The sequence below is a fragment of the Suillus paluster genome (genome assembly GCF_016628075.1).
Source record: "Suillus paluster strain FC165 chromosome Unknown EDB91scaffold_17, whole genome shotgun sequence".
Taxonomy (NCBI): domain Eukaryota; kingdom Fungi; phylum Basidiomycota; class Agaricomycetes; order Boletales; family Suillaceae; genus Suillus; species Suillus paluster.
In genome coordinates, this window is record NW_024537577.1 from 333,039 (window position 1) to 358,509 (window position 25,471).

The 25,471-nt window shown below is 47.6% G+C and overlaps 12 protein-coding genes across 12 annotated transcripts; 3 read left to right on the forward strand and 9 right to left on the reverse strand.

Moving 5' to 3' along the window:
• Positions 1–774: 774 nt before the first annotated feature.
• EDB91DRAFT_1124335 (uncharacterized protein) lies at positions 775–1,308 on the reverse strand. The gene is made up of 5 exons (XM_041318354.1): positions 1,193–1,308; positions 1,103–1,135; positions 1,027–1,046; positions 960–974; positions 775–903 (listed from the first exon to the last, which is right to left on the reverse strand). Exons 1-5 carry the CDS (start codon positions 1,263–1,265, stop codon positions 820–822), a joined length of 225 nt encoding a protein of 74 aa, XP_041178739.1. The 5' UTR covers positions 1,266–1,308; the 3' UTR covers positions 775–819.
• Positions 1,309–1,609: 301 nt separating this feature from the next.
• Positions 1,610–3,006, reverse strand: EDB91DRAFT_1080867 (uncharacterized protein; the record flags this gene model as incomplete). Its single annotated transcript, XM_041315295.1, has 6 exons — positions 1,610–1,754; positions 1,825–1,959; positions 2,096–2,174; positions 2,309–2,345; positions 2,438–2,711; positions 2,840–3,006. 6 exons carry the CDS (start codon positions 3,004–3,006, stop codon positions 1,610–1,612), a joined length of 837 nt encoding a protein of 278 aa, XP_041178740.1.
• A 490-nt stretch (positions 3,007–3,496) lies between these two features.
• Positions 3,497–4,640, reverse strand: EDB91DRAFT_209205 (uncharacterized protein). Its single transcript, XM_041326446.1, has 4 exons — positions 4,508–4,640; positions 4,182–4,458; positions 3,929–4,114; positions 3,497–3,874 (listed from the first exon to the last, which is right to left on the reverse strand). Exons 1-4 carry the CDS (start codon positions 4,618–4,620, stop codon positions 3,680–3,682), a joined length of 771 nt encoding a protein of 256 aa, XP_041178741.1. The 5' UTR covers positions 4,621–4,640; the 3' UTR covers positions 3,497–3,679.
• A 35-nt stretch (positions 4,641–4,675) lies between these two features.
• EDB91DRAFT_1124347 (domain found in IF2B/IF5-domain-containing protein) lies at positions 4,676–6,565 on the reverse strand. Its single transcript, XM_041318355.1, is given in 4 exon segments — positions 4,676–4,741; positions 4,754–5,104; positions 5,160–6,147; positions 6,205–6,565. 2 exon segments carry the CDS (start codon positions 6,126–6,128, stop codon positions 4,829–4,831), a joined length of 1,245 nt encoding a protein of 414 aa, XP_041178742.1. The 5' UTR covers positions 6,129–6,147; positions 6,205–6,565; the 3' UTR covers positions 4,676–4,741; positions 4,754–4,828.
• A 2,978-nt stretch (positions 6,566–9,543) lies between these two features.
• Positions 9,544–9,999, forward strand: EDB91DRAFT_1124353 (uncharacterized protein). The gene is made up of 2 exons (XM_041318356.1): positions 9,544–9,609; positions 9,665–9,999. Exon 2 carries the CDS (start codon positions 9,665–9,667, stop codon positions 9,905–9,907), a length of 243 nt encoding a protein of 80 aa, XP_041178743.1. The 5' UTR covers positions 9,544–9,609; the 3' UTR covers positions 9,908–9,999.
• Positions 10,000–10,515: 516 nt separating this feature from the next.
• Positions 10,516–10,972, reverse strand: EDB91DRAFT_1346091 (uncharacterized protein; the record flags this gene model as incomplete). Its single annotated transcript, XM_041325873.1, has 1 exon — positions 10,516–10,972. One exon carries the CDS (start codon positions 10,970–10,972, stop codon positions 10,571–10,573), a length of 402 nt encoding a protein of 133 aa, XP_041178744.1. The 3' UTR covers positions 10,516–10,570.
• Positions 10,973–12,835: 1,863 nt separating this feature from the next.
• Positions 12,836–13,793, reverse strand: EDB91DRAFT_209357 (uncharacterized protein). The gene is made up of 3 exons (XM_041326447.1): positions 13,577–13,793; positions 13,366–13,527; positions 12,836–13,318 (listed from the first exon to the last, which is right to left on the reverse strand). The coding sequence occupies exons 1-3, from the start codon at positions 13,649–13,651 to the stop codon at positions 12,941–12,943; spliced, it is 615 nt and encodes a 204-aa protein (XP_041178745.1). The 5' UTR covers positions 13,652–13,793; the 3' UTR covers positions 12,836–12,940.
• Positions 13,711–14,199, reverse strand: EDB91DRAFT_1124368 (uncharacterized protein). Its single transcript, XM_041318357.1, has one exon. The coding sequence runs from the start codon at positions 14,189–14,191 to the stop codon at positions 13,796–13,798; it is 396 nt and encodes a 131-aa protein (XP_041178746.1). The 5' UTR covers positions 14,192–14,199; the 3' UTR covers positions 13,711–13,795.
• Positions 14,200–15,817: 1,618 nt separating this feature from the next.
• EDB91DRAFT_1236605 (thioredoxin-like protein) lies at positions 15,818–16,539 on the reverse strand (the record flags this gene model as incomplete). The annotated part of the gene is made up of 5 exons (XM_041321483.1): positions 15,818–15,931; positions 15,992–16,165; positions 16,225–16,292; positions 16,344–16,366; positions 16,418–16,539. 5 exons carry the CDS (start codon positions 16,537–16,539, stop codon positions 15,818–15,820), a joined length of 501 nt encoding a protein of 166 aa, XP_041178747.1.
• Positions 16,540–20,022: 3,483 nt separating this feature from the next.
• EDB91DRAFT_1246940 (uncharacterized protein) lies at positions 20,023–21,772 on the reverse strand (the record flags this gene model as incomplete). Its single annotated transcript, XM_041322735.1, has 3 exons — positions 20,023–20,160; positions 20,226–21,653; positions 21,710–21,772. The coding sequence occupies 3 exons, from the start codon at positions 21,770–21,772 to the stop codon at positions 20,023–20,025; spliced, it is 1,629 nt and encodes a 542-aa protein (XP_041178748.1).
• Positions 21,773–22,413: 641 nt separating this feature from the next.
• Positions 22,414–23,425, forward strand: EDB91DRAFT_209560 (uncharacterized protein). The gene is made up of 9 exons (XM_041326449.1): positions 22,414–22,499; positions 22,555–22,682; positions 22,747–22,757; positions 22,815–22,847; positions 22,904–22,923; positions 22,976–22,990; positions 23,037–23,075; positions 23,132–23,313; positions 23,372–23,425. Exons 2-8 carry the CDS (start codon positions 22,579–22,581, stop codon positions 23,282–23,284), a joined length of 375 nt encoding a protein of 124 aa, XP_041178749.1. The 5' UTR covers positions 22,414–22,499; positions 22,555–22,578; the 3' UTR covers positions 23,285–23,313; positions 23,372–23,425.
• A 175-nt stretch (positions 23,426–23,600) lies between these two features.
• On the forward strand, positions 23,601–24,383 carry EDB91DRAFT_1246941 (uncharacterized protein; the record flags this gene model as incomplete). The annotated part of the gene is made up of 4 exons (XM_041322736.1): positions 23,601–23,730; positions 23,781–24,015; positions 24,073–24,127; positions 24,183–24,383. 4 exons carry the CDS (start codon positions 23,601–23,603, stop codon positions 24,381–24,383), a joined length of 621 nt encoding a protein of 206 aa, XP_041178750.1.
• Between the last annotated feature and the right edge of the window lie 1,088 nt (positions 24,384–25,471).

The following is a 25,471-nucleotide window of genomic DNA, read 5'->3' on the forward strand; positions in this document are numbered from 1 at the left end:
GCAGTTCACGGAAGTGTTTTACGGCAATCCAGACTGCGAGACACAGTGCGAGGACCTCCCATACAGTGGCGATAATCCAAATTATCGAAGTCAGGAGCTGGGCATCTCCCTCCATGTTAATATTGCACTGATAGGTGCCCCAAAGAATTAGCACCTCTGGTATTCGTCAATGAGCGTGATGTGCATAAGTCTTTCATTGAACTTACCCGCTGAAATATGCCTCATTATTATTACAGTGATCACTCCGTTGGCGATGCTGGCAGCCAGGAAGATGACAATGAGAAATATAAACACCTTTCTGGATCCCTGATACATAGCATGTAACCTAGCGATCAGTGATGACTGGCGCGATAATTCAGTCAGGTCGATTATTAAGGTTGCGCAACTAACTCACCGCCCACTATTGCAAATACGATAGCATTCGTCCAACTCGCTGTAAGAAACAAGATACCAGCCTGACAAAGCCAGTTAGCGATCAGGCTCGGAGAATTACGCACTCCGAAGAAACTCACAGCTGTGGCAGTCATTGTATTGGACTGACAAGCTAGTCAGGAATATCACTCACCCCTATATGGTAGTGCAGTCAATTGGACGGAAACGGCAGGGATCAGTGCAGAATACTCACCGCATCTGTCATCGAGATTGTCGGAACATTCTACTGTATTCCACTGGTCAGAAGAAATAAATGATGTGTATGAGGAGACATACTCAGAATGTTGACGCTAATTGTAGGAGATGACTGATTAGCTCGGCGCCAGGGCTTAGCCTTCCAAACATACACAATATATGATATTCCAAGACAGCGCAGCTAGCATATCTTCAAGTAAACACACCTTCCCAATCATACTTATAACAGTTACATACACTAAGATACATTATGGTCATGAGGGACCAGCGTTGCCTCTGCAACGAATTAAGCGTTTTCTTACGTTATTCTTTTGATACGGGATTCTGCTTACCCAGACCAGTTCCACCTATAAAACCATTCTCGATGAGATATCTACTTCGTTAATGGCGTGAACTTACCTCTTGTCCGAATGTTAGTGCTAGAGAGACCATAAGGATATCAGCGGTTCTCGAGTACTATCACTATCATGCTCACCCCAATCATAGATCACCCCAACAGAGGCGGCAACTGCGAAATTGTAGCCAAGATTAGATCAACATGTCATCCGACATGCTCTCCACGAACCTGCAAAATAGCTGGAATTACGATTCGCATTGATGAGTGGCCACCAACTAGGATCATTTGAGATCACGGTCATACTATTGGAAAATGGATGTGAGCGAGCAGTGAACTTGGTGGATATAGACAATGGTGTTCGTGCTAGATATACCACCACCCGGCGCTTTTATGGTTGAAACGGACATTATAGGGGGAATTCAATCAAGGGGCCTGTGATTGAATCAAACAGCTGATAGTCGTGAATCTGCAAAGCAGTGACACGCACAGAATGTTTAAATGCCGCAAGAGATCGAAGCACTGCTCGCGACTTCGGTAACTCGGCGAGGCTGCATACTAGTAGATAGGTTCATATCGTAGCACTAAGTAGCCATGTAAACACAAATACGATGTTCAAGGACGGAGTCACTTTACCTGCGTCTACGTTTAAGGATGAATTTGCGCGGGAACGAGGGGCAGTAACTTGGTCCTAGGGTTGCCGTAATTCAGTCGAGTTTGTGAGGTTCGACCCCATACGACATGCTCCACAAATTGTTCCATGCGTCCCTCGACAATGAGTGCGAGTAGATCACTACGATTCCAGGTGAATGTCAGTTTTTTCTTGCATCATCACTAGCGCCAAGTGTTTGACAGTTACTTACATACATACTGAGCGACTCTCCCACGTTTCAAGTTTCAGAATCTGGTGAAGACCGAAGACATGCAGTCCAGCATTGCGCTCGCAGGTGACGGTGACAAGACTGAGATGAACTCGGATCGGGTAGAATGTCAACTTACTAGTCACATTCGTACTATTAATGCAACTATTCATATGTGTATGCATGACCTGTGGTTATAGCCTTGAGTATCACTATCAGCTGCGTTATGCGCGCGCGGCATTATGCATAATAGCTCGAATCCTCGGGGACTCACAGAATCCAGATATCCGCGATCGAGTTACTGGAATATTGTCTGTTGTCAACGTCCAATGTCCATTGTACTTGTCCAGATTCTTCACACACCTCGAGGAATATAGTACGTAAATGTACAGTATGTACTAGTGTTGGCACGTTGTGCATCGCATGAGGTGATTCATACCAAAATTGGCGCTGGCCCATCATTGTCTTTTTAGCAGTCACGACTCACTACTCCACGCGTCAAAGACCTTGAAGTCACGGCGGAGCTTTGCAAACAAATCTGCAATCACTGAATATTTTGGCTGATACCAGTGGTTTTGCCACCTTCTGATTCATGTTGTGCTGATCGCTAACCCACTAGTTGCGCAATAAATCTCATAACGCAGGCTATTTCTGCCACAGGTGATTGGTGATAAGTGTTGCAACCCATGAAGCACGCGTTGCCAATGCCATTGAGGTTGATCACAGTTATGTCCTGGAGTCGGAGAAGAAGACTTTTGAGCCTCGTAATAACCGCCTGGAAGCCGGTAGAACTGGCTGGCTTGCGGATGTATGGCAATGAATCACACTCCTGCTGCGCGACTTCCTCTTCAGGGTTTGTACTTTGCTTGGCCCTCCCAACAGCGACTACCCTGCACCAGATGGAAGCCCATTTGCACGTGTAAACGCAGGACCTCTTTCGCATGCTGCTTTCTCATTCGTGCATGGTGGCTTGGCTCCTGCATACCCCGATATTCAGCCATTCCCAAGTGCTATTGACGGTCTTGGATAGTCGCTTTTACGGAACATCCACCCAGTCCATACCCCGGTCTTCCCGCAGGAACGACTCGCGAGGAAGCCCGCATGTACGACGCCGACGGTCCCCAGTGGATAGGTCGATGAAGACGAGAAGAAGGCGTGCTCCATAGTGGACGAGGTGCTCGACATGACGGGCACGCACCGTATGGTCATGGGTCACACCCCGCACTTTGGTGGTATTGTGATGGGAAGGTGCTCACCATTGATACAAGTAAGTTCTGTCGCACGAAGATATTGTGGAGTATTCTCAATGTCAATGTTAACACCGAAGGTATTTCGCATGCTTATGGCAGTGCGTTGTCGGCACTGTCAATCGGGTACACGCTGGAGCCTGTACAGGGTGGAGGATGGAAGGAGAAGGAGATCGTCAAGGCCTTATACACTGACCAGGAAGACGAGTTGCTTTCTGTGAGCACGCGGGACCTGGACGAGGACCTCTGGTAGACCTCTACAAGGTTCCGCGACATCACTTCATTACCTCCGCTGTATGTTACTGGGCGCAGAGGACGGCGATCAAACGTGATACTTTGTGAAACGTGATCAGGCGCATATTTTTGGCGTGTGATGCTGAGGCTCTCGTTTAGTGCTCTTGGATAATTTCCTTCAGCTTATGCTGACGCTTGCCCATGGGTGATGCCAACACTCGTGAATATCTATTTTCAGAGGTTGAACGTTGATGCTCTGAGAAGCTCACTCATGGCAGCATCGTTATGGCCTCCGTTGGACAACTTTAAATATGAGTACATGTATCTTTCAAAGCGCTTCAGAATACAATTTCCACCTTAAAACATCCTACCCCCCCTCACTGGACCCGGGCACGAGCGTTAGGAACCTCAGCATAATCATCTTCATCGACCCAAACATTAACCTTTTCGTCGTAGAAGGCGACATAACCCGCCATCTGACCACATTCAGGCTGCGGCGTGCGGTAGTACCACACAATGTCTTTATGTACCTCCCCATCCGGCAGTTGAACGTTATAATACTTGGCTACCCCCTATCGAGTGAGTGTCAGCCCAACATTACATAGTGTGTAAAGGGGTAAACCCACCTTGTAAGGGCACTCCGTGACTGTGTCAGACGGCCTGAGGAGGTCGACACGGACGTCCGTGAGAGGCATATACGTCCTCACGCGAAGACCCGTTTCGAAGAGCAAACGAGGGCGATTGGTTGAGGCAAGCTCGACACCATTGAGCGTGACGCGTACTTGGCGTGACGACTGCAGCACATCCACACGCTTCATGTGGCCATTATTTTTATATAAGTCCCTCGTGCAAGCGCTGTAAAATCGAATTGAGACCGACCTTATAGGGGTCCTTGGGATGAACGTAAATTCGCTCGTCCTCCTCGAACCACGCATCGGTAGAGGAGAACTCGATCTTGAACAGCCCAGCTAAGTCTTTAGTGTCGCTCGCCTCACCAGTGAACGCTGTCACAGCGGCCGGAGCGTTGCGATCGCCGACGACTAAGTCATAAATATTGATACCATGCTCCTGGTTATCCTTGGAAGACTTGTGGAACCACGATGGGTCCATTTTTGACATTGGGAAGAAATAGGTTGGATAAAGAGGCTTCTCCCAACTGTGTTTGACCGTTAATCTCAGTGACACGACTCTTAAGATGGACCTACACCAGCTTTGCGTCCCTCGTATCCACTACATAGCTTCCCCCGAACAGCACCCTCACACGCTTCAAAGAGGGTTCGATACGAGGCTGAGCAAATGGAGGAGCTGCGAAGGACATGACTGTCACATGAACAAGTTGTGCCAGCTGACAGAGGCCTTAGTCACAAAGGGGCTTGTGGGGAATAGGGGTAGTTGTCATAGGGACTCTGTAAATTGGACAAAGTGACATACATAGCAGACAACCTAGCAGATTACTGTAGCGCGATCAGAACGACAAGATAACGGAAGTAAAAGGAAACTATATATCATGTCTACATATCCATCCATCACGCATCCTCCTCAGATTCGTCATCATCTGCCTCCTCAAGCCACTTCAAGAACGGCTCACTCGCCTTCCTCACTTTCTTGCTCGTCTCCTTATCGACGTACTTCCTGCTGACGTGAGTACCCCATTGAGTCACGACCTTTTCCTCCAAGACATCGATCTGGTACAAAGCCATGAGAATCTTTGGGACAGATGGGATAAGCTCAGGGTGAGTGAGCCCGGCAAGGCGCTCGATGCCACCCAGTAAAGCTTTCTGGTGCTTCTCGGAGGTGACCAACTACGTATCAAGTTAGCACAAAGCCACGTAGATCAAAACATAGGAAAATGCGAACCTTTGCGAGCAGGGCCTTGTACGTATCAATCTCTTTCACAACGGCCGTAGTGAACAGCGCTTGGACAAGAACGAGGACAGTCTTGTGCTTCTTCTCGACGCCGAACTCTTGCGACTTTTGGTAAATTTGCACGGCACCAATGCCTGCCTCGTCCTTGTTCTCTTCGACCCAGCGGCCAAACTGAGCATAGGGGCTGTTCACATCGTCATCACTGCCATCATCATCTCCCAAGCCTCCAGCAGGTGCAAGCGAGAGTCCGCCAACCTGACCTTCCAGCGCCTTCACGCGAGCCTTGACAGCCTCGGGAGAGGTATCGGCTGACCAATCTTGGCTGGCAAGCTTGGTTTCTGTGGAAAGCTCAGCGGCTTCGGCTTTGATCTTCCTGGTAAGCTCGTCATCGCTTTCGCCACCAGATGCACCACCGTTTTCTTCTCCAGGAACTGGAGGAGCTGAGGCGTGGACTCCACCACCATTGCCATTTGTCTCGCCCTTCTTGCTCTTCTTCGGGTTCTTGGGCGGATTCTTCAAAATGAAGGTGACGAGTTTGTGCTTCATGTCGACGTCCGTCCTCTCACCACAAGCCTTGCAATCCCTGACGACATCCTCATTACGACCGCTCTTGAGGATGATAAGGTCTGTCTCGGGGTTTTTGCATGAGCGGCAGAGAACGAATTTGTCAATGAACACGTCAAGGAGCTCCCGAAGGCGAGAGGCGTCATGAGCGCCGTTGACAATGTATCTTTCATTCTTCTCATCGAAGGAGGTCTGTGCACCGAGCTCACAGCCGAAGAATTTGGTGGGGTACGTGGCAGGGCGAGATAGGGCACGAGAGACATCCGCCATGTTAGGAACGACGGTTTTGATACCATTGCCTTTGCCCTCAATTTTGGTGAGAAGGAGTGGCATACGATAGCGGTAGAACTTGTCATCGACATCGCGACGAATATTCACAATTCCTGCGGAAGCCATGCTGGGCAGAAGTTTAACGCTGAAGAATGACCCCTAGTCAATTGAATGTTTGACAAAAAGAATGCAGACGACGTACGGTACTTATGAATTTTTTCCGAAACAAACACGTATTTGCCGAGTTATTGAGTGGAGGTCGAAGCATGAAATAAAGTCTTCTGTTTTCTCCTCGAGTGGGACAGAAGATAGAAAAAGTTTGCGTTTGAGAAGCAATCGTGGGCCAAGGAAGACCGCGAAAATTATATAGGTGTGGGCTTTGGGTTGAGTTTTGGTGAACTCACAAAAACTTGGTTAAGGAGACTCTGTGATGGTGGTTGTGGGCAGTCGAGGACAAGGAGGCAAATTTATGGGTGCCTGTTTGTTCCGCTGCGGAATTTGCCGGATGACTAATTCCGCTGCGGGCAACATAGGGTGCCGCCGCTTTGATCGGGTACATTAATATTCAGCTGAACAGTCATACGTGTGTTATACAGGTTCACTGCATACGCGGGGACAATGATTGGATAATAATATTCCTTCAACCCGAGTAGTGCGTGGCCCAATCTAGGTCTGTGAAATTTCGGACACCGCGAGGTTCACGAGACCTACCCCTGGCCACTACCCTCTTCTCCACTTGGCAAAAAACGTCTCGGTGCGGTGCATGTGAAGGGCTTAAGTTCTCAGGCGAAACAGCGTGACTTCATGGTCGTGCTCTGACGGCGACTTGCCAAAGGTCCGTTTAAAGTAAGAATATCCCCTGAGAGCAAGAAAGGGATCCTCATAACAGCGGTAACGCCTTTGATGTGTCGACGTCAACGAATGGGTAACATTATTCTTGCCCCGGATTTTGTTCTAGGCTATATCAGCCGTTGGATTGTACACCGGGTTGTTGAGTCCCCACTCTGGTCGCGAGATCCTTGAGCTTCGAGTCAACTGCAGATACAACGAACGTGCGCGCGTGCGACGAACTACGTGAACGTGAGAGTGGGCGCAAGAACGATAAGTATAATATGATGTGCTTGGGACATAATGGTTTGTGAATGATTTAGTGGAGGACAACATCTGTCAAGCTCCTGAACCTAGCGATACTCCACACCAGTGGAACATGTAATGAAATCAATGGCTCTTGTAATTTCAAAGAGCGTATTCCAACAAGAATCTGTACTGCCTCGACACATCGCGGTACTATGATGCGATCAGGTCCAATGCATGCACAGCGCCACTCGAATTGAAGAAATTATTATCGTCCAATCATTGTCCTAGTACATGGCCCGTCGTAGATCTAATTTCCGACACCGCGAGGTAGAGATGAACATGTTTCGAGCGTGCCCGCAAGTAGCTGCTGATTGGGCAGACCAGAGGGCGGATGGCGCAAGCCAACAGATCTCCGAATTGGTCAATAAACGTTGTCGCAAATGGGCCCTTGGATCTTCGACCAGTCGATCGCACCCGTCTCTCCTCTGCGAATGGTGCGCATCGTATCGTTCATTACGAAGTGGCAAAAATAGAAACGAGCGAACAGGACGGTAAACAGAATATTGTTGAGGGCTCCAAGCTGAGGAGTACTATGAGAGCTGTCTCTTTGTCATGGCCTGTGACGCGGAGGACGCGTCGAGCTGCTGTTCTCCGAATGGACGAAGACGACGGTCAGAACAGACTAGGGGTGGTAGATTCTGAAGCACGATGCACACAGTTGCATCTCTGAAAGTTTGATTTGAAAATTCACATGCCAGTACTTCTTGAGCATGAACAATTTGCGGGAGCTGGAAGACATCAAGATTGTGTGATTGATGGTAAGCAGTGAGACGTGAGAGATTACGGAGACAAGGACATCGATAGAGGTTGACAAGAGTGATAATAAGGAAAGACGTAGTTTAGCAGGGAAGTACGAGTGATGAGCTCAAGATCGAAATTCAATTTGGGAGAACTAGGAAACGGATAGTGAACAAGTGAAAGCACCGGGGATCCGAGCGTTCTATACTGTGGTGAGTCAATATCGAGTGGGCGATTACTGAGTGCCACGAGGAAAGACAAGGTGGGGGACATTCTTGACAATCCCCGAACTCTGTAAAATCAATGTCAATGATTTACATGATTGAGCCTAACATATAGCCTGTCCCCGTATCCGTCGCTTGAGACAACGAATAACCTCGATGTGTACCAGCGAGTTCACGACATTTACGTGCTCCTACGCGTTAGACTCCTTTGCCTCCAATGAGTTCGCAATGTTGATGTTGTCCTATCCATGCTGACGTAGCATCCTATAATTACAAACATTAGACATCCTCACAATCAAAGGCCAACTACTTCAATAGTCACGGTGTACTAGTAACACGTGAGTGTGACCTATTACTAAGTCACGGAAACCTGCATGCACGAAATCCCGCATCCCGCACCCTCATCGTGCCTCTGGGAGGAACGGTCTTCAAGGTTTACCAGAGACTGGTTTCTCCGTCCTAGTTCATTTGTTAAAATGAGTTGATTCGCGCACTCCCCTATTCCGTCTCTTATTCCGCCGGCCTTTCTGCCTACCTCCTCGCGCACACGTCATGGCGGCCACCATCATACGTTCCGTCATCTCGCCAGCATTCTCACACATTGCAGTGTACTTACTTGCAGTCCTAGAAGCCCAACAGCCTTTCCTTTGTCGGCCGCGTATCTATGTCTCACTCTACAGACATACTAGGTGCCTCATCGGTCAATGCCCTAGGACAAGCTCAACTTAAATATCAAACCATCATCAAAAACCAAAAGCAAGTTGTTGCCACCAGAGATTCAGTAGCATTCCAGGTGGCGATTGCGACAGATCTCGCGTCGTTATTGAAGAAGGTCGACCATGGTCACCAAACCAGCTAGTTGAACGCAATCTCCATATGCCATGGTCCTGGACGCTATCGTCTCGAAAAAAAATCTTCGTTCTGCGCGATTCGGTCTAGGTTGCGTCCCAATATACGATATTGCCAGCCATCCTCGGCAATTTAATCTGTTGGACGCAATGAGACGCTGTGTGTTTTCAATCTGGATGTTCCGGGGTATAAAGATACACTCGGTCATATAAACTTCCGAACTGGTGCTAAGCTTACAGATATTGATGGCCATGCGACCGCCAGCGCTATATGAGGTTAATGAAGGGTCCAATTCGTTTGGGTAGGGTGTTTGGAATATCACCTCTCTGTTGCCCACAACGTTGCAACACTACCTTCAGGCAGTTGGATTTTTCCACCTTCGGTTGCCCGCGGCTCAGCTTTATCCCTGAAAATGAGTGAGGATAACACGCGTCTTGTTGCCATTGGCTTGCTTCACACTCGGCTGGCTCTTAATTAAGCCTCTACCGATGTTCAAGAGGTTCTGCCTTTTCATCATGCTAACTTGAATGCCGTTTTCGAACTCACGGACAATTTTTTTTAACGGGCAGCAGCTATAAAGCGCATGAGCACGGAATTGACGAACAAACGAAAATAAACCCCTCGCCTAGTTTGACACTCAGGCTAGTTATTTTTTGACAGTAAGAGTCAATTCATCAACCTGTAGCTGTAGATCTGACTTATGACACTGAATAGATGAATCTCTTGACCATCATTCTCCTGGCATTCACAGCCATCAGTCATTTTGGTGCACGAGCCATGTCAGGCCCAGACACCGTTGACTCGTCATGCGCGTGGAGTACGTGTGGGAAAGGGCCGTGTCCGCCTGATTCTTTGACCGAGAAAATCAGACGTTGCACCCTCGAAGACGGTTCCGCCGAGGTGCAATCATTATGCTGTGGCAACTTACAACGTGGTGCAAACAGGGGGAGAGAATAGCAGCAGGGCGTACCAATGGTTTTGGCATGGGGATCTGAAGTTCTCAATTGCCTAGTACTCACTGTTCGTTTCCGTTGTCTCCCTCAGTACTTAACGTCATCTGAACCGAACTTCAACTTACCCTATGATATCAAAGTCGTGGTCATCAGAGCGTGTTGCAGGGCCTCTAGCAGATTGTCGTCAGCCATTTCAAGGTCTTCTGCTCAAGTTTTCATAGAAACCGGCTCGGCCCCAAAGCCAGGGAGCTCATGAAGTTATTATGCCTGCTGGCGCTTTGGCTATAAGTTCCGCCTGGCGAGGTAGTTCGCAGGCACTTAAATATCATTGTCGCGTGTGATAAATTGAACATACTGCCATTGTCGGGGAAGTAATAAGTTTCGCTAATCAGGGGCTTCCGGTATCCATAAGTCACCGTGCATGCGAGGTAGCATATTCGTATTTTAAAGTACGGAAATGTGGGGCTGCGGATACCTTGCGATAAGTGCGGGCTTGTTATGTAGGGACATTACCAGCAGGGAGCCCTTAATACTTTGACCAGGAAGATAGTTGTCTGGATACATCTCAGTTCCACATGTAGCGGGATAGTACTAAGGTAAGTATGTCGATACGTTTGATTGACGTTTGATGTTAGTAAGATGTGGATAAGTGATTACAAGAATAGCGTCATTCCATGTTTCGAAATAATGTGGAGAAACATTCCGTAACGCCCTCTCCACCACGAACTATTGCGCCAATCACACCGTCTGGCCGTATTATAAACACCTTGGTCTGGGTGCCTTCCACGAGATCAGCAGGAAATGCAGCGGGTGTCGCTGGTGATGATGAGGGCATGATTACTGCTGATCGTACGACATGTTTGTCGTATGATTCTAGCGCGGCCAAGATTGGAGTAGCGTCTGCAGGATTCGGCGCAAAAATAAGGATTGTGTGACACCAGGGTCTATAGATATCGAAGAGCGTCTTCACGTCAAATTCCCCGAGCAGGATATGGAGCAGTTTGGGTGCATCGGGAGCCCCGTCCCGAGCCTCGAGATGCCCCTCATCAATTTCAGCCGTCTCAAACATCCAGTCCTACGCGAAGAACTGCTGTTTTTGAAGTCGTCGAACGCCCCATGCACATTGACCACAAGTGATCTACGGTCATTCGAAGATCCAGAGAAACTCCGCGGCAGACAATTTCTTCATTCACCTGACGCAAATTTGGCCGAAGTGTACGAGGTAATGGAGTATGAACGGGTCAGAGACAAAGACACTCAGATGCGTAGTATTATTTGAGGGTTGCAAAGACGAGGAGCCAGCGTTCATCATAGGTGAGGAGATGAGAAGCATGTTGACTAATTTCCTCGTCTTCTAGATTTTCTATATCCCCTCGTTTGCTAGGTACTTGTTCCAGAACACATTGGTGTCATGATCAGGCCGTGAATGCATCGTGCGAGCATAACTTTGACTGCGCATGAATCAAAGATGTCGTCGTGTTGTTCGGCAAAGCGCTTCAAGTTACCAGGCCATATTCTGCAAGAACGTAATGGTGAAACCGTGATATAATGCGAAAAAAAAGGTTTGACATAACATACTCCGTCATTGTACTACTGCACGTCGTCCACATCGTCCATGCCATGCCCTAATTGTAGAAGTTGTAGAGCAGAAACAAGTGCGTGAATAAGCGAGATGGGTGCGCGATACACACCATCGAGTCACGGCACAGACAGTGAGCACCTGTGATCAAAATACGGTGGCGAAAGAAGGACGAGCATGAGAGCACAGAGCCTGAAGATTGAGCGCTGCTATGGGGTGACAACAGTCAATGCACCAGCATGGATGGAAGGGGATAAGCGAGGGTGATAAATTCATCACGGGGGAGTTAACGTCGCCGTCGCCGTCAACACAAGGAAAGCAAAAGGCGCACATGTGAGTGTTGATTCCTTATTCTCTAAGCGATGGCTTTGACGCTGCTGCGAAAACTCGGACTTGAATCTTACATTATGTAGGAACCAAACGAGGCACCGCGGCCGTGGAACAGGTGAAGACAGTCGTCCCTGCTTACTACACGGCAGCTGTAAGTTCGATTCTCTGGAAACCGCCGGCTGCGTTACGAGCAGAGATTTCTTCCCTCATGCGCCAGCCATTACACTTGAATCTCCTGCTATGTCTGAGTCCAACTAAATATTACCATGTTTTTATTGGGAGCTGAAGCCAGTGCTTTTAAAAGACGGTAGACGTCTAAAGAGAAAGAACTCGTATGAGTTCTATAGTACATTAGTAAGGAATGTGTTAGATATACTAAACTATGACTTACCCCCAGTCGAGTATAAGAGACTGGGGAAAAGAGAGAAACGAGCGTAGCGAATCTATGGTACGTGGGATTACTATATATGGTAAGTCCGCTGGTGTAGTGAGCGGAGGTCAGAAACAAAAGACAGAAATTATACTACGTTGACGGGTTGATTTCCAACAGCTTTCTGTCTACAGAATTCTGCAGTCTTCCGAGTCGCTGCGCAGGAGAGGTTCGATCCTCTTCGCTCTCATTCTGACAATGCGACTGCAGTAATTGTATTGGATTTCCTTCAATATGAGGACTGGTACTTTGCTGTCATGCCATTCCACGATGGGTGTGATTGGTCACCTTTCGCTAATGCTGCTGAAAGTTCTCTCAGTAAGTTATATGAGCAACAGCCAAGTTCTATGCGTTCATTCAGCAATATGACATGCAGGCTGTATCGTTCCTCTATGATAATCATGTCGCACATCTGGTCGATTGTTTCGTTGTTATTTTCTCTCTTGACCAACGTTTCTTACGGTATTGATAAGATATTTAATCCCAGAAGAGGCCCAAAACGATATTAATGTCGGATTCCGGTCCGACTTCCCTGTTCGTTATTTCTGGCTGGATTTTAGGGTACGGACGATAAGTCATCCGACTGTTATTAACCTATGTTAAAAATCAAGTAGGATACGTAGGGTTATTAACAAGCATGTTATTAACATGTTATTAACAGTCACGTGACCTAAAATTTGAAAATTTCGCTACAGCTACTACCAAAATTCGTCCCACTCGTTGTCCATGCCTTCTAGGTCAGCATCATCCTCCGTAGCATCACCTTGAGTGCTACACAGGCCATTGATAGGACTTTCCTCGTGTTCATCAGACAAGGCCTTGGTGACAATTAGTGCATGAAGGTTTGCATCTGCTTCAATGTCGAAGGCTGAATCCTCCGCCGGTTTAGCCGCTAGTGTCTCATCGAGCCAAGTGCCTTCTTCATCTTCAAGGATTTCTTCCTGCTCATCTGTGCCCACAGATAGATAGCTGCCAGTGGTTTCGTGGCTTTGACGAGCAGCTGATTGTTTGGGTGAGGAAATGATGGAGTCAAGATCGCAGAATGAAATGTCTGGATGCCGTCGTTCAACCATTTTCTAAGGGGCATGAGTTATCAATACAGGCCACTGAATAAGACACTGACCTTTGGATCATACATATGCCATTGTCGAATCTGAGTCATGTCCACCAACGTCCGGACATGTTGACGGTTCCTGGCTGGTGTATTCATCCTCATGAATACCGACATTGTTCGTTCCTCGGGCACAGATGAGGGCTTGATTGAATAAATTTTTTCTGCGATACACTGGAGATAAAGCTTGAGTTATGAGTAGTCAGGACTGGCTGAAACTCACAGCAAGTATGGAGCCTTCAGGTATCTTCGTCAAGTGAGTCCAGTATGAGAGGACGTCCTGACCAGCATCCATCATTGTGTCAAAAGGGTATTGTCCTTTCACATAGCGCTCAAACTGGCGAACGAAAGCTTCATGAACATCAGCAGCTGTTTGTCCTTTGAGTGTGGGGTTGTGCTGGGACTCATTAGGTTGATGTTTGGTGAGGAAGGCTTCCGCCTGTCACCAGTTGCTTTGGACGTCCAAGAGAGTATAGGCTTGGCGCCAAAACGTCAGAATCCAGAATGGAAAAGGTTGTTCCATGTCGGCATGGGCATAGATAATAGACCGGCTACCACCTGATATTGCATGTTGCACCCCTTCTAGGAGCTTGTGCAGAACCGCAAGCTGGGGAAGCAGCTGCGTGCGGAGATAATCGAGATATAAGCTGTCCTCAGGTGGGGAGTCAGTGCTAAAGTATTTGCGCAATGGCGGAGCAGTGGTAATTGAAGCTGACGGGAGTGAGAATTGAAGGAATGACGAGACAGACAGATTCTTGTCTGGGAGAATAATAGATTGCACTGATACAGGAATAATGAGAATATCATCTGAGGCTTTTGTGTCGACGATGTCAGCCATTTCGAGTGCTCGACTGGTGCAAGAGGGAGGGAAAACAAGTTGAAAACTTCGTTGCGAGACACTCGAGTCCCATGTCAGACAACAGCTTGCTTCTCTGCAAGATTTGCGTTGCAAACTTCTAAGTCAATGATCTGCGAGGAACAGCAGAAGGTCGGAAGGCGACTCACAAAGACTATGGGGGTCAATAGACTTATTAGCACCATGTCACCCCCCCACGGCCGTGTGCCTGTTATTAACATGTTAATAACATGTTAATAACACACCTTTCTTAGCAGTGTTATTAACAACCCACTTTTCGTCCGTACCCTACTGGATTTCGGATATTCCGTGCATTCCCCTTTACTAGGCCCCGGGCGCAGTTTCCTCGTCGACCCACTCCGTAATGGACGCTTTCACAAAGCGCCTGAGTTGATTAAAACGAAATTAGACCCATTCGCGGCGGACGTCTTTCAAACCGCTAGAGTTTTATACATGTCGATCCATGTAGTGTATTCTAGCCATCCCATGAGATACATGACTTACAATGCTATTCACGCAGGAAATTGTCCCAGATGTACCTGGGCTCCTGGAACTTTTTCAAGATATGACGTACTCGAATCCATCGCGCCGCATCTCAGCATGTCAGGCGGTGGCGCGAGTTCAGAATTGTTGAAATTTGACCCCGTTTGCAATGAAGTATTCCATAGACCGCGTATCCTTGACCACATGACATATCCAATGGTCCTGATACGTCACTGGTCTTGGCTTTGGGACGCGGCTTGCCTTCGCCAGTTTGCAATTGCATGGAGTCGCGAAACACCGTCATGAACTGTAAGGGGAATTTGTCTTGCCCTTTTCATATGACGTTGATGTTTACTTAGAATTCGTGAAGTTCTGACGAAGATCAAAGCATTTACTTGGACTCGTACATAGCAGGAAGTCCAACCGAAATGGCTGGCGCAGCTTAGGTATCGGGCGAATTGCGTGAATAGAACAGCAAGGTTGTTTCTCACGATGAACATTAATATTGCGAACTCGTGGACAAAGGAGTCGAAGCATAGGAGTAAATGCCGTAAGCTTGCTGACACTAGAATGTTGACTGACACGAAGCTGGAGGGTGTTAGAGGGCGTCTGAGACAAGCCTGCGGGGAGTACTTCTTTTGTTCATATGGCGATATGTGCACCAGGAATCCGTCTTCCGGTTACATACTAAAAGTGCTTATTTGACCTCCCAGTCATTCGAAGATAACCAAAAAGGGGCAGCAAGATGACGTCGAGCTCAGTGAATGCTGGAGAGGGTGTCTCAGACTGTCAGAAGGCAATTGTGAATCCTATGTAGCTTGAAAATTGAAACTGCCCACGGTGCTAGTCTCCCCTAGCCAACCCTATAGAAGAACAGGGAAGAATCTGGTAGTCGTTCCTTCTAATAAAGCAAGTCCACTTCTTTGCAGGCCCCGGGGCAAAGGAGCGCATCAAGTTTCGAAGACACTTAGAAATAGCCTCGGTTCTTGGAGCCCCAGGATATGTTGAATGAAGCTTCTTGAGCAATTAATTACGAAACGGGTCTCTTACAACGAGCTTATTCCAACAAGAATATGTACTGTCTTGACTCCTATGATTCAAATCCCTACAGTGCATTCCAAAAAATCACTGAGCAAGAAGGTTCTCCACTGTAGCATCAATTGCCTGAGGGGTAGTGGTTGATGCCCAACGGTTCACAACTTTCCCGTTCTTATCAATCAAGAACTTCTCGAAGTTCCACTGCGAGTGGCAAGCAGCATCAGTTGCAAGTACATCGGCGATCCACCACGTATGACGAACCTTGATCCTGGTGAGGCCCATAAGGCCCGGCTTCTCGTTCTTAAGCCATTGGTAAACGGGGCTCGTGTTGTCGCCGTTCACGTCAGATTTCTTCATAAGAGGGAAGCTCACTCCGTGATTGAGCTCACAGAAAGATGCAATGGCGGCATCGTCACCTGGCTCTTGGCCTCCAAACTATTGGAAGTTATTGAGCTCTAAATCCCTGTGAAATATCCGTAGCAGCACGGACTCACTTGGTTGCACGGGAAACCGAGAATGATGAAATCACGTTCCTTGTACTTGTCGTGCAAAGCCTGGAGACCTAGGTGCCTTTTGTGAGTTGCATATCGACTTTAAGAACCATAGACTGCACCTTTATATTGTGGGGTGAAACCACTGAAGATTCAAAATCAATCGCTTGTACATCCACGATAGTCACTGACGTACCACTTCGATGCAACATTGACAATCAACACGACCTTCCCTTTAAGTTGTTCAAAGTCATACGTTTTCCCACTAGGCAACTCTGCTTTCAGATCATAAAAAGTGTTTCCGGATGAAGAAGACATTGCTCGTCGCGGAAGGTAAGGTGCTAGCTGGAGACGTGAGGATACAGTAACAAACGGTCGACGCAGGGATGAGTGAACTTGAAACGACCGGCAAGTCCCACCGATTTTACAGAGTGGGCTGTGGCTATATCCTAGAGATCTGATGCTAGAGCGGGTAACCAATCGCGATTGCGTCAGCGAAAGACTTGGGAATGATGCAACCTTCATGAGTCCTTCCGCAGGTGTGCGCTTGTTGTTTCATTCTTGACACGTGTTTATCTTATCTTTCTGCCGGACTCCGACGGAACGATTTGAGGGGTCTGCTATTGCTCCAGAAACTACAAGCTACTCATTTAAATCCGACCGTGCCGGCTGAGAGATGCATCGATGAGATTCCACTTCTTCCTCCGACGGTGGTTATGAATCATCTTGAACTATCATATCAAGATCGCAGGACATCCTCTCGCAACCAACATCCCACAATGGCTTCGTAGAGAGGTCGTTTGATGAAGACAGCATTCTGGAATTTGCACTGGGTCGAGTCACATCGCCCAAAATGACTTTCTGCCTTAACAATAATGTTCAAGGACTGGCTTACACAAGGATGATGGTCTGAGGCGACGTGACTATGATTGATTTGGTCACAGTAAGCCTTCGCCGTATGCACAATTAAGAACACCTACCCATGTGAAAGTAGCCCTGTTCCAAGAATAACATATAAAAGCCGCGCGTCAAAAAAGGCGTACGGCAGACGCCAATGATGTAAGGATGATTCGAAATAATGTCTTCACCGAAGCATAAATCAGGTACCCGACCAGGCTTGCGGACAACAAGGTCTGGTGAGTCGTGATCGTAGATATTTTCCGAACGAGTAATGACTCGCTTATTGAAGTCCCAAATGTGCACGTAGAAGCAACCCTCCCTGGGCAGTCCTTCAAGTCTTTGTCCTGGTTCAAGGGTACGATCTAGAGGAAGAGCATAGGTCATCTTGCTACCGAACGCACTGATTTGGTAGCTTGAATGATGCGTAAAGCAGCACGTACGCTAGGGTCCCCAGTCCGACCAGGGAATTTTGATATGTATCTCTGAGTGCAGAGCTGTTCCGGAGAAGATGATCAGAAAAACAGGCGACGAGTAAGAGAGAAGCTCTAGAACCATATCTGTCTGCAAGTACCACATATTATCGTGCGAGCTGGTGACCATACTTCGTCTATCGGGGAAAACGGCGACTGCAAGTACTATATTGAGATCGTGATCTCCAAACTCTCGAGGGGGTGTCCGGGTGCTTGCCAGAATGAGCCGTGCCATTTTACTGAAAACTTGTGAGAGTAACAGAGTTTAGTCAACGACGGCAGAATGCGAGTAGTTAAGATCCACGAGTGAATACTATACTGAGGTTGTAACCAGGAAACGAGAGATGCTAGACTGGGCGGGAGTAGCAGCAGCCTCCAACCTCTCTAGATTGTAGCTCCAGGTTGTAGGGGACAGAAATTTGTCTTAGAGCTGCGAATGTTAGCTGATGTAGTCGAGTAGACTGTGCGGGCCAGTGCGGCTTCGTACCTCGTGAAAAGTGCTTTCGTCACCACGCCAGTCATGGTCTTTGAGTCGTCGTCGTGGGCTACCAGGGTCACCAGTCAGAATTAAGCGAGAAGCGTTTGAGCTTTTGAATTGGCGAAGTTAGTAATCGAGTGGAGGGTGTATGACATGTAAATCACACTACATGTCCTACACCATACACTCTATTATTATCACTAACTGCGATTGGCGAAGCGACAAAGCAATCTGCTGCGATTCCATTCGATGAGGATGATGCGTGCGGGGTATTAACGAGATTCAATGAAGGGTGGATTTGGCCTGGCTGAATCGTGCGTGGATGCGGGTTTCTTGTTGATATTGTCGCCGAGAAATTGTCGAGCGGCTTTGTTGGAAGCTAGAAGGAGAATCACAATCGAAAGTCAAAAGAATGATGTACCAACACCAAGATCAGAGACATTCTCTGATCTTGGTATGAGCTGATACGTGGGGTCAAAGACAGCTTTCTTGAAGTACGAGGCGGCGAGATGTCCCGTGCACCGTTACTGGATACCTAGCTGCATCGTAATTCAAGTGTGAAGATATGCAAGTAAGCGTTTAAAGAGGACACTGGATGCTCTGCAGCGAACACGATATCTGAATTAAAGTTTGCGGGCGTGCACACTGCACAGTACACAGACTCATGTAATGTTCTATTCGGCGCGTCGGTCACGTGTTTTAAGTTGCCCCCGTCCGCGGTACAAACATGCAAGAGCTATTCACGCGGTCATGGCTGAGCACGATAAACCGGGTCAATTCTCAAGTCCAAAAGGTTTGTCCCTTCCCTCCGCTTCTAGTATCCATCTTGGTTGTGCTAAATTTGTCGGCAGACGCTGGTCTTGTCATACTACCTGTGGAGTCGCAGGTATTTCCCAAAGTGTTCTCTTCGCCGGGCGCTTTGCGCATTATTCGACGCGCAAGGTTGTACTGAGGCGGCTCATTCCGGCACGGATGCGAGATTATTTGTTTGAGGGATACATCAAAATATTGCGGTAGACGTAGATCACGCTGAGTGGCTTGACGCTAATGAATATCATAGGCAGTTAGATAGGGTAGCATCGGAATAAAGAGCAAGAAAAAAAACATGGCCAGTGTCCCCACCGTTGCAGCTTATCTCTGACACTTTCCGCAAACCAAATATCATGCAAAATGGACTCGCCTAATCCATAACCCACTGGTCACATTACAGTCTGACATGTATCAGTCTTTGGGTGTAGGAGAACCACGGAGAGCTGGTACAGTATTTGCCTCCGGAGATGATCGAGAAAAGCTGCTCGGCAGCACGAGGAGGGCGATTTTTATAGGTCGGGTGTCATTCGGTGGATCATACTCGTATTATGGTATGGGACAGAAGCTAGATGACGGAGAACGTGGTGATGTAAGGAGGCGACGACGACATCAAATGTTTGAAGCGTGGTGCAAGGTGTGTGAACAAACAAACGAATGTTCAGTCCCAGGCTACTATCAGCGTTCAGTACGCCCTTCTGATAGGTAAATTGACACTTACGGCCTAAACGGGTCCAATCACATCCACCTTGTAGGGCAATACTTGGACTGAATAGATTCCAACAGTTTTGCCCATACTTGAGGCGAAGAATCCTTATTGTCGGTTGATCTGAATTATCAACCATCGTAAGGGCCCTTACGAGAGCCGGTGATACCCCACGTAATATGCCCAGCTGGAATGCTTTTTGAGCTGTGATGACCTCGAATGCGACCGGAAAAACCGTTGTATCGATCTGCAGCACAAGGTCGGAGCTAGGATGTTGTTTTCGAGCGGTCAAGGTAAGTTTCTCGATGACCTGTTCGGCGGAGTTACAGTAGAAATCCTCGAGCAAGGCGAGCCACGATAGACTTCGCCGCATATCATGAGAGTTCAGGCAACCTGTTTCTCATTAGATGCAGCACCGAGAGGCTGAAATTCACACCGACCTAAGGCTGCTCGGAGAGCACCACACCAATTCGTATGATTCTTCCAGTCTGCAACCTGGCAACTTTTAGAGCAATAATGCGCAACAGTACAAGCGGAGCATCGATAACTGGGATGAGTGGATGCATCGAAACCATCTGCTACCCGCGGGCACTTTCATGTGTCTATCAGAAAACACATTGATGAAAGGATACTCTTGACTTACGTTTGGGGTTATGCATCTCCGGGCGAAAAAGGGCTTACGACGTGAGTGTGACTTCAGCTGAAGTGCCAATAGTGGGAGAGCAGTGTCGACTACCATACGCCATCTACTTTTTATCAATGGATCGGGATAATGCGGGCTGGGGTCAATGCGCATGATTTTTTGGTGATGTTGGAGCCTCTTCATGATAGTCAGGGAACCGAAAAACTGGGGGAGAAGGGAAAGCGTTTCGAGGGCAGGTTTCATGAGAGGCTTTTCCGTGTCATCATTGTGGCGAGGGATGCTGATAGCTCGATTTATCGACTCGAGAAGGTCGGCTTTAAGTGCTTCGTCCAGCGCTGAGATACTGTCATCCGCGTGATATAACACGAAGTTGACGTAGCGGAAACAGGCTCGCATGAGACGTTTCCTCTCCGCGAGTTCGACTCGGGGTATCTCTTGAGTTGAATGGTGGTGGATCGAGTCGCTCACAAATTTCGGCCATGTACACGAAATAGCGGTGACGATTGTATGCATGGACCCCATTTCGAGTAGTAACTCACGGCATGAGCTACTAGTCTCGCTGATGAGGAAAATGAATTCGATGGCGTGCGAAAAGCCTGTTACCGTCGAGGCACAGTACTCGTATACGCTATATGCGTAACGATCTTGCGGCGGTGACCACTGAGGAGACAAGGATGAAGCGAGCAACTGCAACTCCCTGGTCATACGTCGCACATATTTTAGAGCCATGGAAACGAATGTTGTGGCGCCTCCCGCTAAACGTATAAGGGATGGAAGCAACGAGCGGTCGTCTAGCGCGGCGACAGCGACTTCAGCCAATGATAACCGAACCAAGCCCATGATACGGCACGTCTTAAGCAAAGGATCGATGGCTTCTACCTTGCGATCACTCGGCATATTTCCAAACATTAACCACATCTGGATAAAATAGTCCCGGGTTGCGTGAGCAGTCCTGAGAAGTCGTCGCCCATCTGATGAGTATCTGCAGATGGTGTGAAGCAGCAGGATGGAATTCTTGACAGCATCAAACATGGTGACTTTGAATGAATTACTCGTCGATGGATTTCTCCAAGTTGCAGACAGCTGATGTGCAAAAAACTGCATCCATGGGAATAACATATCCCACTTGGAGACCAGAAAATGGGTGATGATGGGATCGGCTTCCGCCTCATTATTTGTAGCCACCTGGAAGTTACTGCAGACTAACATGACCCCACGGAAAGATTCCTTAGCAAGCAGGATATTTGTGATATTTGTGATATTTGCGATGGAGCCTGTCGCTGTAGTGACTTCAGGGATGCGAGAAGTGTTCAAGAGAGCATAAAACACTGGGAGCAAGCGGAGTTTGTGTTCAGGTGAAGGTGGCAGGTTTTCGACAACTAGGTCGAGGTCCGCTACGCTTCCATGTAGGGCTCGTACAGCACGTTGCTAGAAATGATGTGTCGGGGGCTGTGTGCCACTGTGATTACTAGCCAAAACCGCACCTGAATATGATCGGGTAAGGCTTTCAGCGCATTTATTTCTTGAGCAGAGATGTTCGACACCATCTATGCTGCTGCCACCAGTGAATACTAGTGAGTCGTGACTGCTAAAAAGACAATGATGGGCTAGCGCCAATTTTGGTATGAATCACCTCATGCGATGCACAACGTGCCAACACTAGTACATACTGTACATTTACGTACTATATTCCTCGAGGTGTGTGAAGAATCTGGACAAGTACAATGGACATTGGACGTTGACAACAGACAATATTCCAGTAACTCGATCGCGGATATCTGGATTCTGTGAGTCCCCGAGGATTCGAGCTATTATGCATAATGCCGCGCGCGCATAACGCAGCTGATAGTAATACTCAAGGCTATAACCACAGGTCATGCATACACATATGAATAGTTGCATTAATAGTACGAATGTCACTAGTAAGTTGACATTCTACCCGATCCGAGTTCATCTCAGTCTTGTCACCGTCACCTGCGAGCGCAATGCTGGACTGCATGTCTTCGGTCTTCACCAGATTCTGAAACTTGAAACATGGGAGAGTCGCTCAGTATGTATGTAAGTAACTGTCAAACACTTGGCGCTAGTGATGATGCCTGCGCAAATTCATCCTTAAACGTCGACGCAGGTAAAGTGACTCCGTCCTTGAACATCGTATTTGTGTTTACATGGCTACTTAGTGCTACGATATGAACCTATCTACTAGTATGCAGCCTCGCCGAGTTACCGAAGTCGCGAGCAGTGCTTCGATCTCTTGCGGCGTTTAAACATTCGGTGCGTGTCACTGCTTCGCAGATTCACGACTATCAGCTGTTTGATTCAATCACAGGCCCCTTGATTGAATTCCCCTATAATGTCCGTTTCAACCATAAAAGCGCTGGGTGGTGGTATATCTAGCACGAACACCATTGTCTACATCCACCAAGTTCACTGCTCGCTCACATCCATCTTCCAATAGTATGACCGTGATCTCAAATGATCCTAGTTTGTGGCCACTCATCAATGCGACTCGTAATTCCAGCTATTTTACAGGTTCGTGGAGAGCATGTTGGATGACATGTTGATCTAATCTTGGCTACAATTTCGCAGTTGCCGCCTCTGTTGGGGTGATTTATGATTGTGGTGAGCATGATAGTGACAGTACTCGAGAACCGCTGATATCCTTATGGTCTCTCTAGCACTAACATTCGGGCAAGAGGTAGGTTCACGCCATTAACGAAGTAGACATCTCATCGAGAATGGTTTTATAGGTGGAACTGTTCTGGGTAAGCAGAATCCTACATCAAAAGAATAACACTTAATTCGTTGCAGAGGCAACGCTGGTCCCTCATGACCATAATGTATCTTAGTGTATGTAACTGTTATAAGTATGATTGGGAAGGTGTGTTTACTTGAAGATATGCTAGCTGCGCTGTCTTGGAATATCATATATTGTGTATGTCTGGAAGGCTAAGCCCTGGCGCCGAGCTAATCAGTCATCTCCTACAATTAGCCTCAACATTCTGAGTATGTCTCCTCATACACATCCTTTATTTCTTCTGACTAGTGGCATACAGTAGAAGTTCCGACAATCTCGATGACAAATTCGGTGAGTATTCTGCACTGATCCCCGCCGTTTCCGTCCAATTGACTGCACTCCCATATAGGGGTGAGTGATATTCCTGACTAGCTTGTCCGTCCAATACAATGACTGCCACAGCTGTGAGTTTCTTCGGAGTGCGTAATTCTCCGAGCCTGATCGCTAACTGGCTTTGTCAGGCGGTACCTTGTTTATTACAAGGAGTTGGATGAATGTTAGCGTATTTGCAATAGTGGGCTGTGAGTTAGTTGCGCAACCTTAATAATCGACCTGACTGAATTATCGCGCCAGTCATCATGATCGCTAGGCTACATGCCATGTATCAGCGATCCAAAAAGGTGTTTATATTTCTCGTTGTCATCTTCCTGGCTGCCAACATCGCCAACGGAGTGATCACTGTAATAATAATGAGGTATATTTCAGCGGGTAAGTTCAATGAAAGACTTATGCATATCACGCTCATTGACGAATACCAGAGGTGCTAATTCTTTGGGGCACCTATCACTGCAATATCAACATTGAGGGAGATGCCCACTGGCTTCTGACTTCGATAATTTGGATTATCGCCACTGTATGGGAGATCCTCGCACTGTGTCTCGCAGTCTGGATTGCCGTAAAACACTTCCGTGAACTGCGACGACAATCGACAGGAGGGATTCTCGCAGACTGTTTCACGGTGTTGATGAAAACCCACGTGGTTTACTTTGCGAGGTGAGCTTCTAATGCCAATGTGGTTATCCTTTCCCGCTGAAGCTTTCTACGTGCTAGCGTTGTTATTGTTTCTTGTTTCCAGTTCTGTTGTATGTTTTCACCGATCTTAGCGGTATGCCAATCTCTCGTTGACTTCTGCATGCGACCAGGGTTCATCATTTCTATAGGACTATTCCACGAGCGGTCAGATTTATATTGGTGTTATTGAAATTTTGAAGCCCGTGCCGATGTTTGTGCTGGGACCACGCCTCATCCTTGGCATTCGAGAGTATCACGCTAAGCTGGTGGCTGACTCCGATGCAGCAACCGCGATGACTTCGATTGCTTTCCAGGAGCGCGTGACAATTACAACTAGCAGCGGTATGTAGGACAGGAGATGCACGATGTGATTAACTGTTGTCGGGTAGTAGTCTGCAGGGAGCGAGAGAATGTGTTTTTTATGTTCCAATTTTCGTCGTGGTACTTATCTACAGCTGATTCCAAAAGTCGCAAAAGTTGAATTTGTGTGTCGGAAACGGCGCGAGGACCCAAAGACATGGTGATCTTGTTCGCTGCTGTCATTCACGATCAGACGAGTGGGAGACTATGACCACAACATCCTGTAGAGGATCAGCAACAACAAACTCAGGCCCATGCTGAGAGCACAAGCTGTGTCTGGGCTACATCCGGGAAAGGTCGGTATCCGTGCCACAGTCCTGAATCAAGAGATTGCCCAGATCCACCACAGCGGCACAGCCCGAACTTCATGGCCGCGGATTATTCCCATGATATGTACGTAGGGTGACCCTAGAAATTGTTCGTAGACGGCGCCACCAACCGCTACTTATTTGAATACAGTGTTCACATGGAAGTCAGTCCACTACAAGGATGTCAGTTTCTTGAGTGAGCACATCTTTCTGATCGGCCGAGTTCGGGGTAACGGTCTCGGTGAAGCCCTGAGTATAAAGCTCAAGTTTGCACATATTGAATATATGGACATAATGTTTGGCCGCATCCCATAAAGTTTTGCAGGTCTAGCGTGAACCAGTAGTTAGCCTAAGATGAAACTTGGAACCACGGACTAAGTACTTATTGCACGATGAGTCTGAAAGGTTCCTAGGGGAAAGGAGTAATTAATAGGATGTGACATATCAGAATCTAATCGATATCGCCATCATCGTCATGCTGGCTGGTTAAACGTTTTGGAACAAGAAAAAGTCTATATTTGGGAGGCCAAATGGCTGTGCCAGATTTGTTCTTATTATCACGTCACAGATACTGCGGACAAGCATCTACATCATCCTCCGTTGACAGAACTACAGTGCCCAGCTGAACGTGCGGTTGCTCTTAATCTTTCTATTCATAGTTATCAAATTGACGCTCATAATTACACAGGATGCTGGCAGACTGCAGTAGCGCGTGTGCCTCGGACCCCACCTGGCACTTCGCGTTTGGCGTGACGGAGGGCTTGATATTC

Excerpts from the sequence above, each read along its gene's own strand:
- EDB91DRAFT_209560 (XM_041326449.1), top strand. The coding sequence starts at position 22,579 with ATGTCCGTTTCAACCATAAAAGCGCTGGGTGGTGGTATATCTAGCACG. Across the intron at positions 22,848-22,903 it reads TGGGGTGATTTATGATTGTG|CACTAACATTCGGGCAAGAG; the intron begins GTGAGCATGATA and ends TGGTCTCTCTAG. Across the intron at positions 23,076-23,131 it reads TGACCATAATGTATCTTAGT|CTGCGCTGTCTTGGAATATC; the intron begins GTATGTAACTGT and ends AAGATATGCTAG.
- EDB91DRAFT_1124335 (XM_041318354.1), bottom strand. The coding sequence starts at position 1,265 with ATGACCGTGATCTCAAATGATCCTAGTTGGTGGCCACTCATCAATGCG. Across the intron at positions 1,136-1,192 it reads TAATTCCAGCTATTTTGCAG|TTGCCGCCTCTGTTGGGGTG; the intron begins GTTCGTGGAGAG and ends ACAATTTCGCAG. Across the intron at positions 1,047-1,102 it reads TGGGGTGATCTATGATTGGG|CACTAACATTCGGACAAGAG; the intron begins GTGAGCATGATA and ends TGGTCTCTCTAG.
- EDB91DRAFT_209205 (XM_041326446.1), bottom strand. The coding sequence starts at position 4,620 with ATGTCCTTCGCAGCTCCTCCATTTGCTCAGCCTCGTATCGAACCCTCT. Across the intron at positions 4,115-4,181 it reads ATCCCAAGGACCCCTATAAG|CGTGTGGATGTGCTGCAGTC; the intron begins GTCGGTCTCAAT and ends GGCCACATGAAG. Across the intron at positions 3,875-3,928 it reads TCACGGAGTGCCCTTACAAG|GGGGTAGCCAAGTATTATAA; the intron begins GTGGGTTTACCC and ends CTCACTCGATAG.
- EDB91DRAFT_1124353 (XM_041318356.1), top strand. The coding sequence starts at position 9,665 with ATGAATCTCTTGACCATCATTCTCCTGGCATTCACAGCCATCAGTCAT.
- EDB91DRAFT_209357 (XM_041326447.1), bottom strand. The coding sequence starts at position 13,651 with ATGATGGATGCTGGTCAGGACGTCCTCTCATACTGGACTCACTTGACG. Across the intron at positions 13,528-13,576 it reads CTGAAGGCTCCATACTTGCT|TGTATCGCAGAAAAAATTTA; the intron begins GTGAGTTTCAGC and ends CTTTATCTCCAG. Across the intron at positions 13,319-13,365 it reads GGCATATGTATGATCCAAAG|AAAATGGTTGAACGACGGCA; the intron begins GTCAGTGTCTTA and ends CATGCCCCTTAG.
- EDB91DRAFT_1124368 (XM_041318357.1), bottom strand. The coding sequence starts at position 14,191 with ATGGCTGACATCGTCGACACAAAAGCCTCAGATGATATTCTCATTATT.
- EDB91DRAFT_1124347 (XM_041318355.1), bottom strand. The coding sequence starts at position 6,128 with ATGGCTTCCGCAGGAATTGTGAATATTCGTCGCGATGTCGATGACAAG. Across the intron at positions 5,105-5,159 it reads ACAAGGCCCTGCTCGCAAAG|TTGGTCACCTCCGAGAAGCA; the intron begins GTTCGCATTTTC and ends CTTGATACGTAG.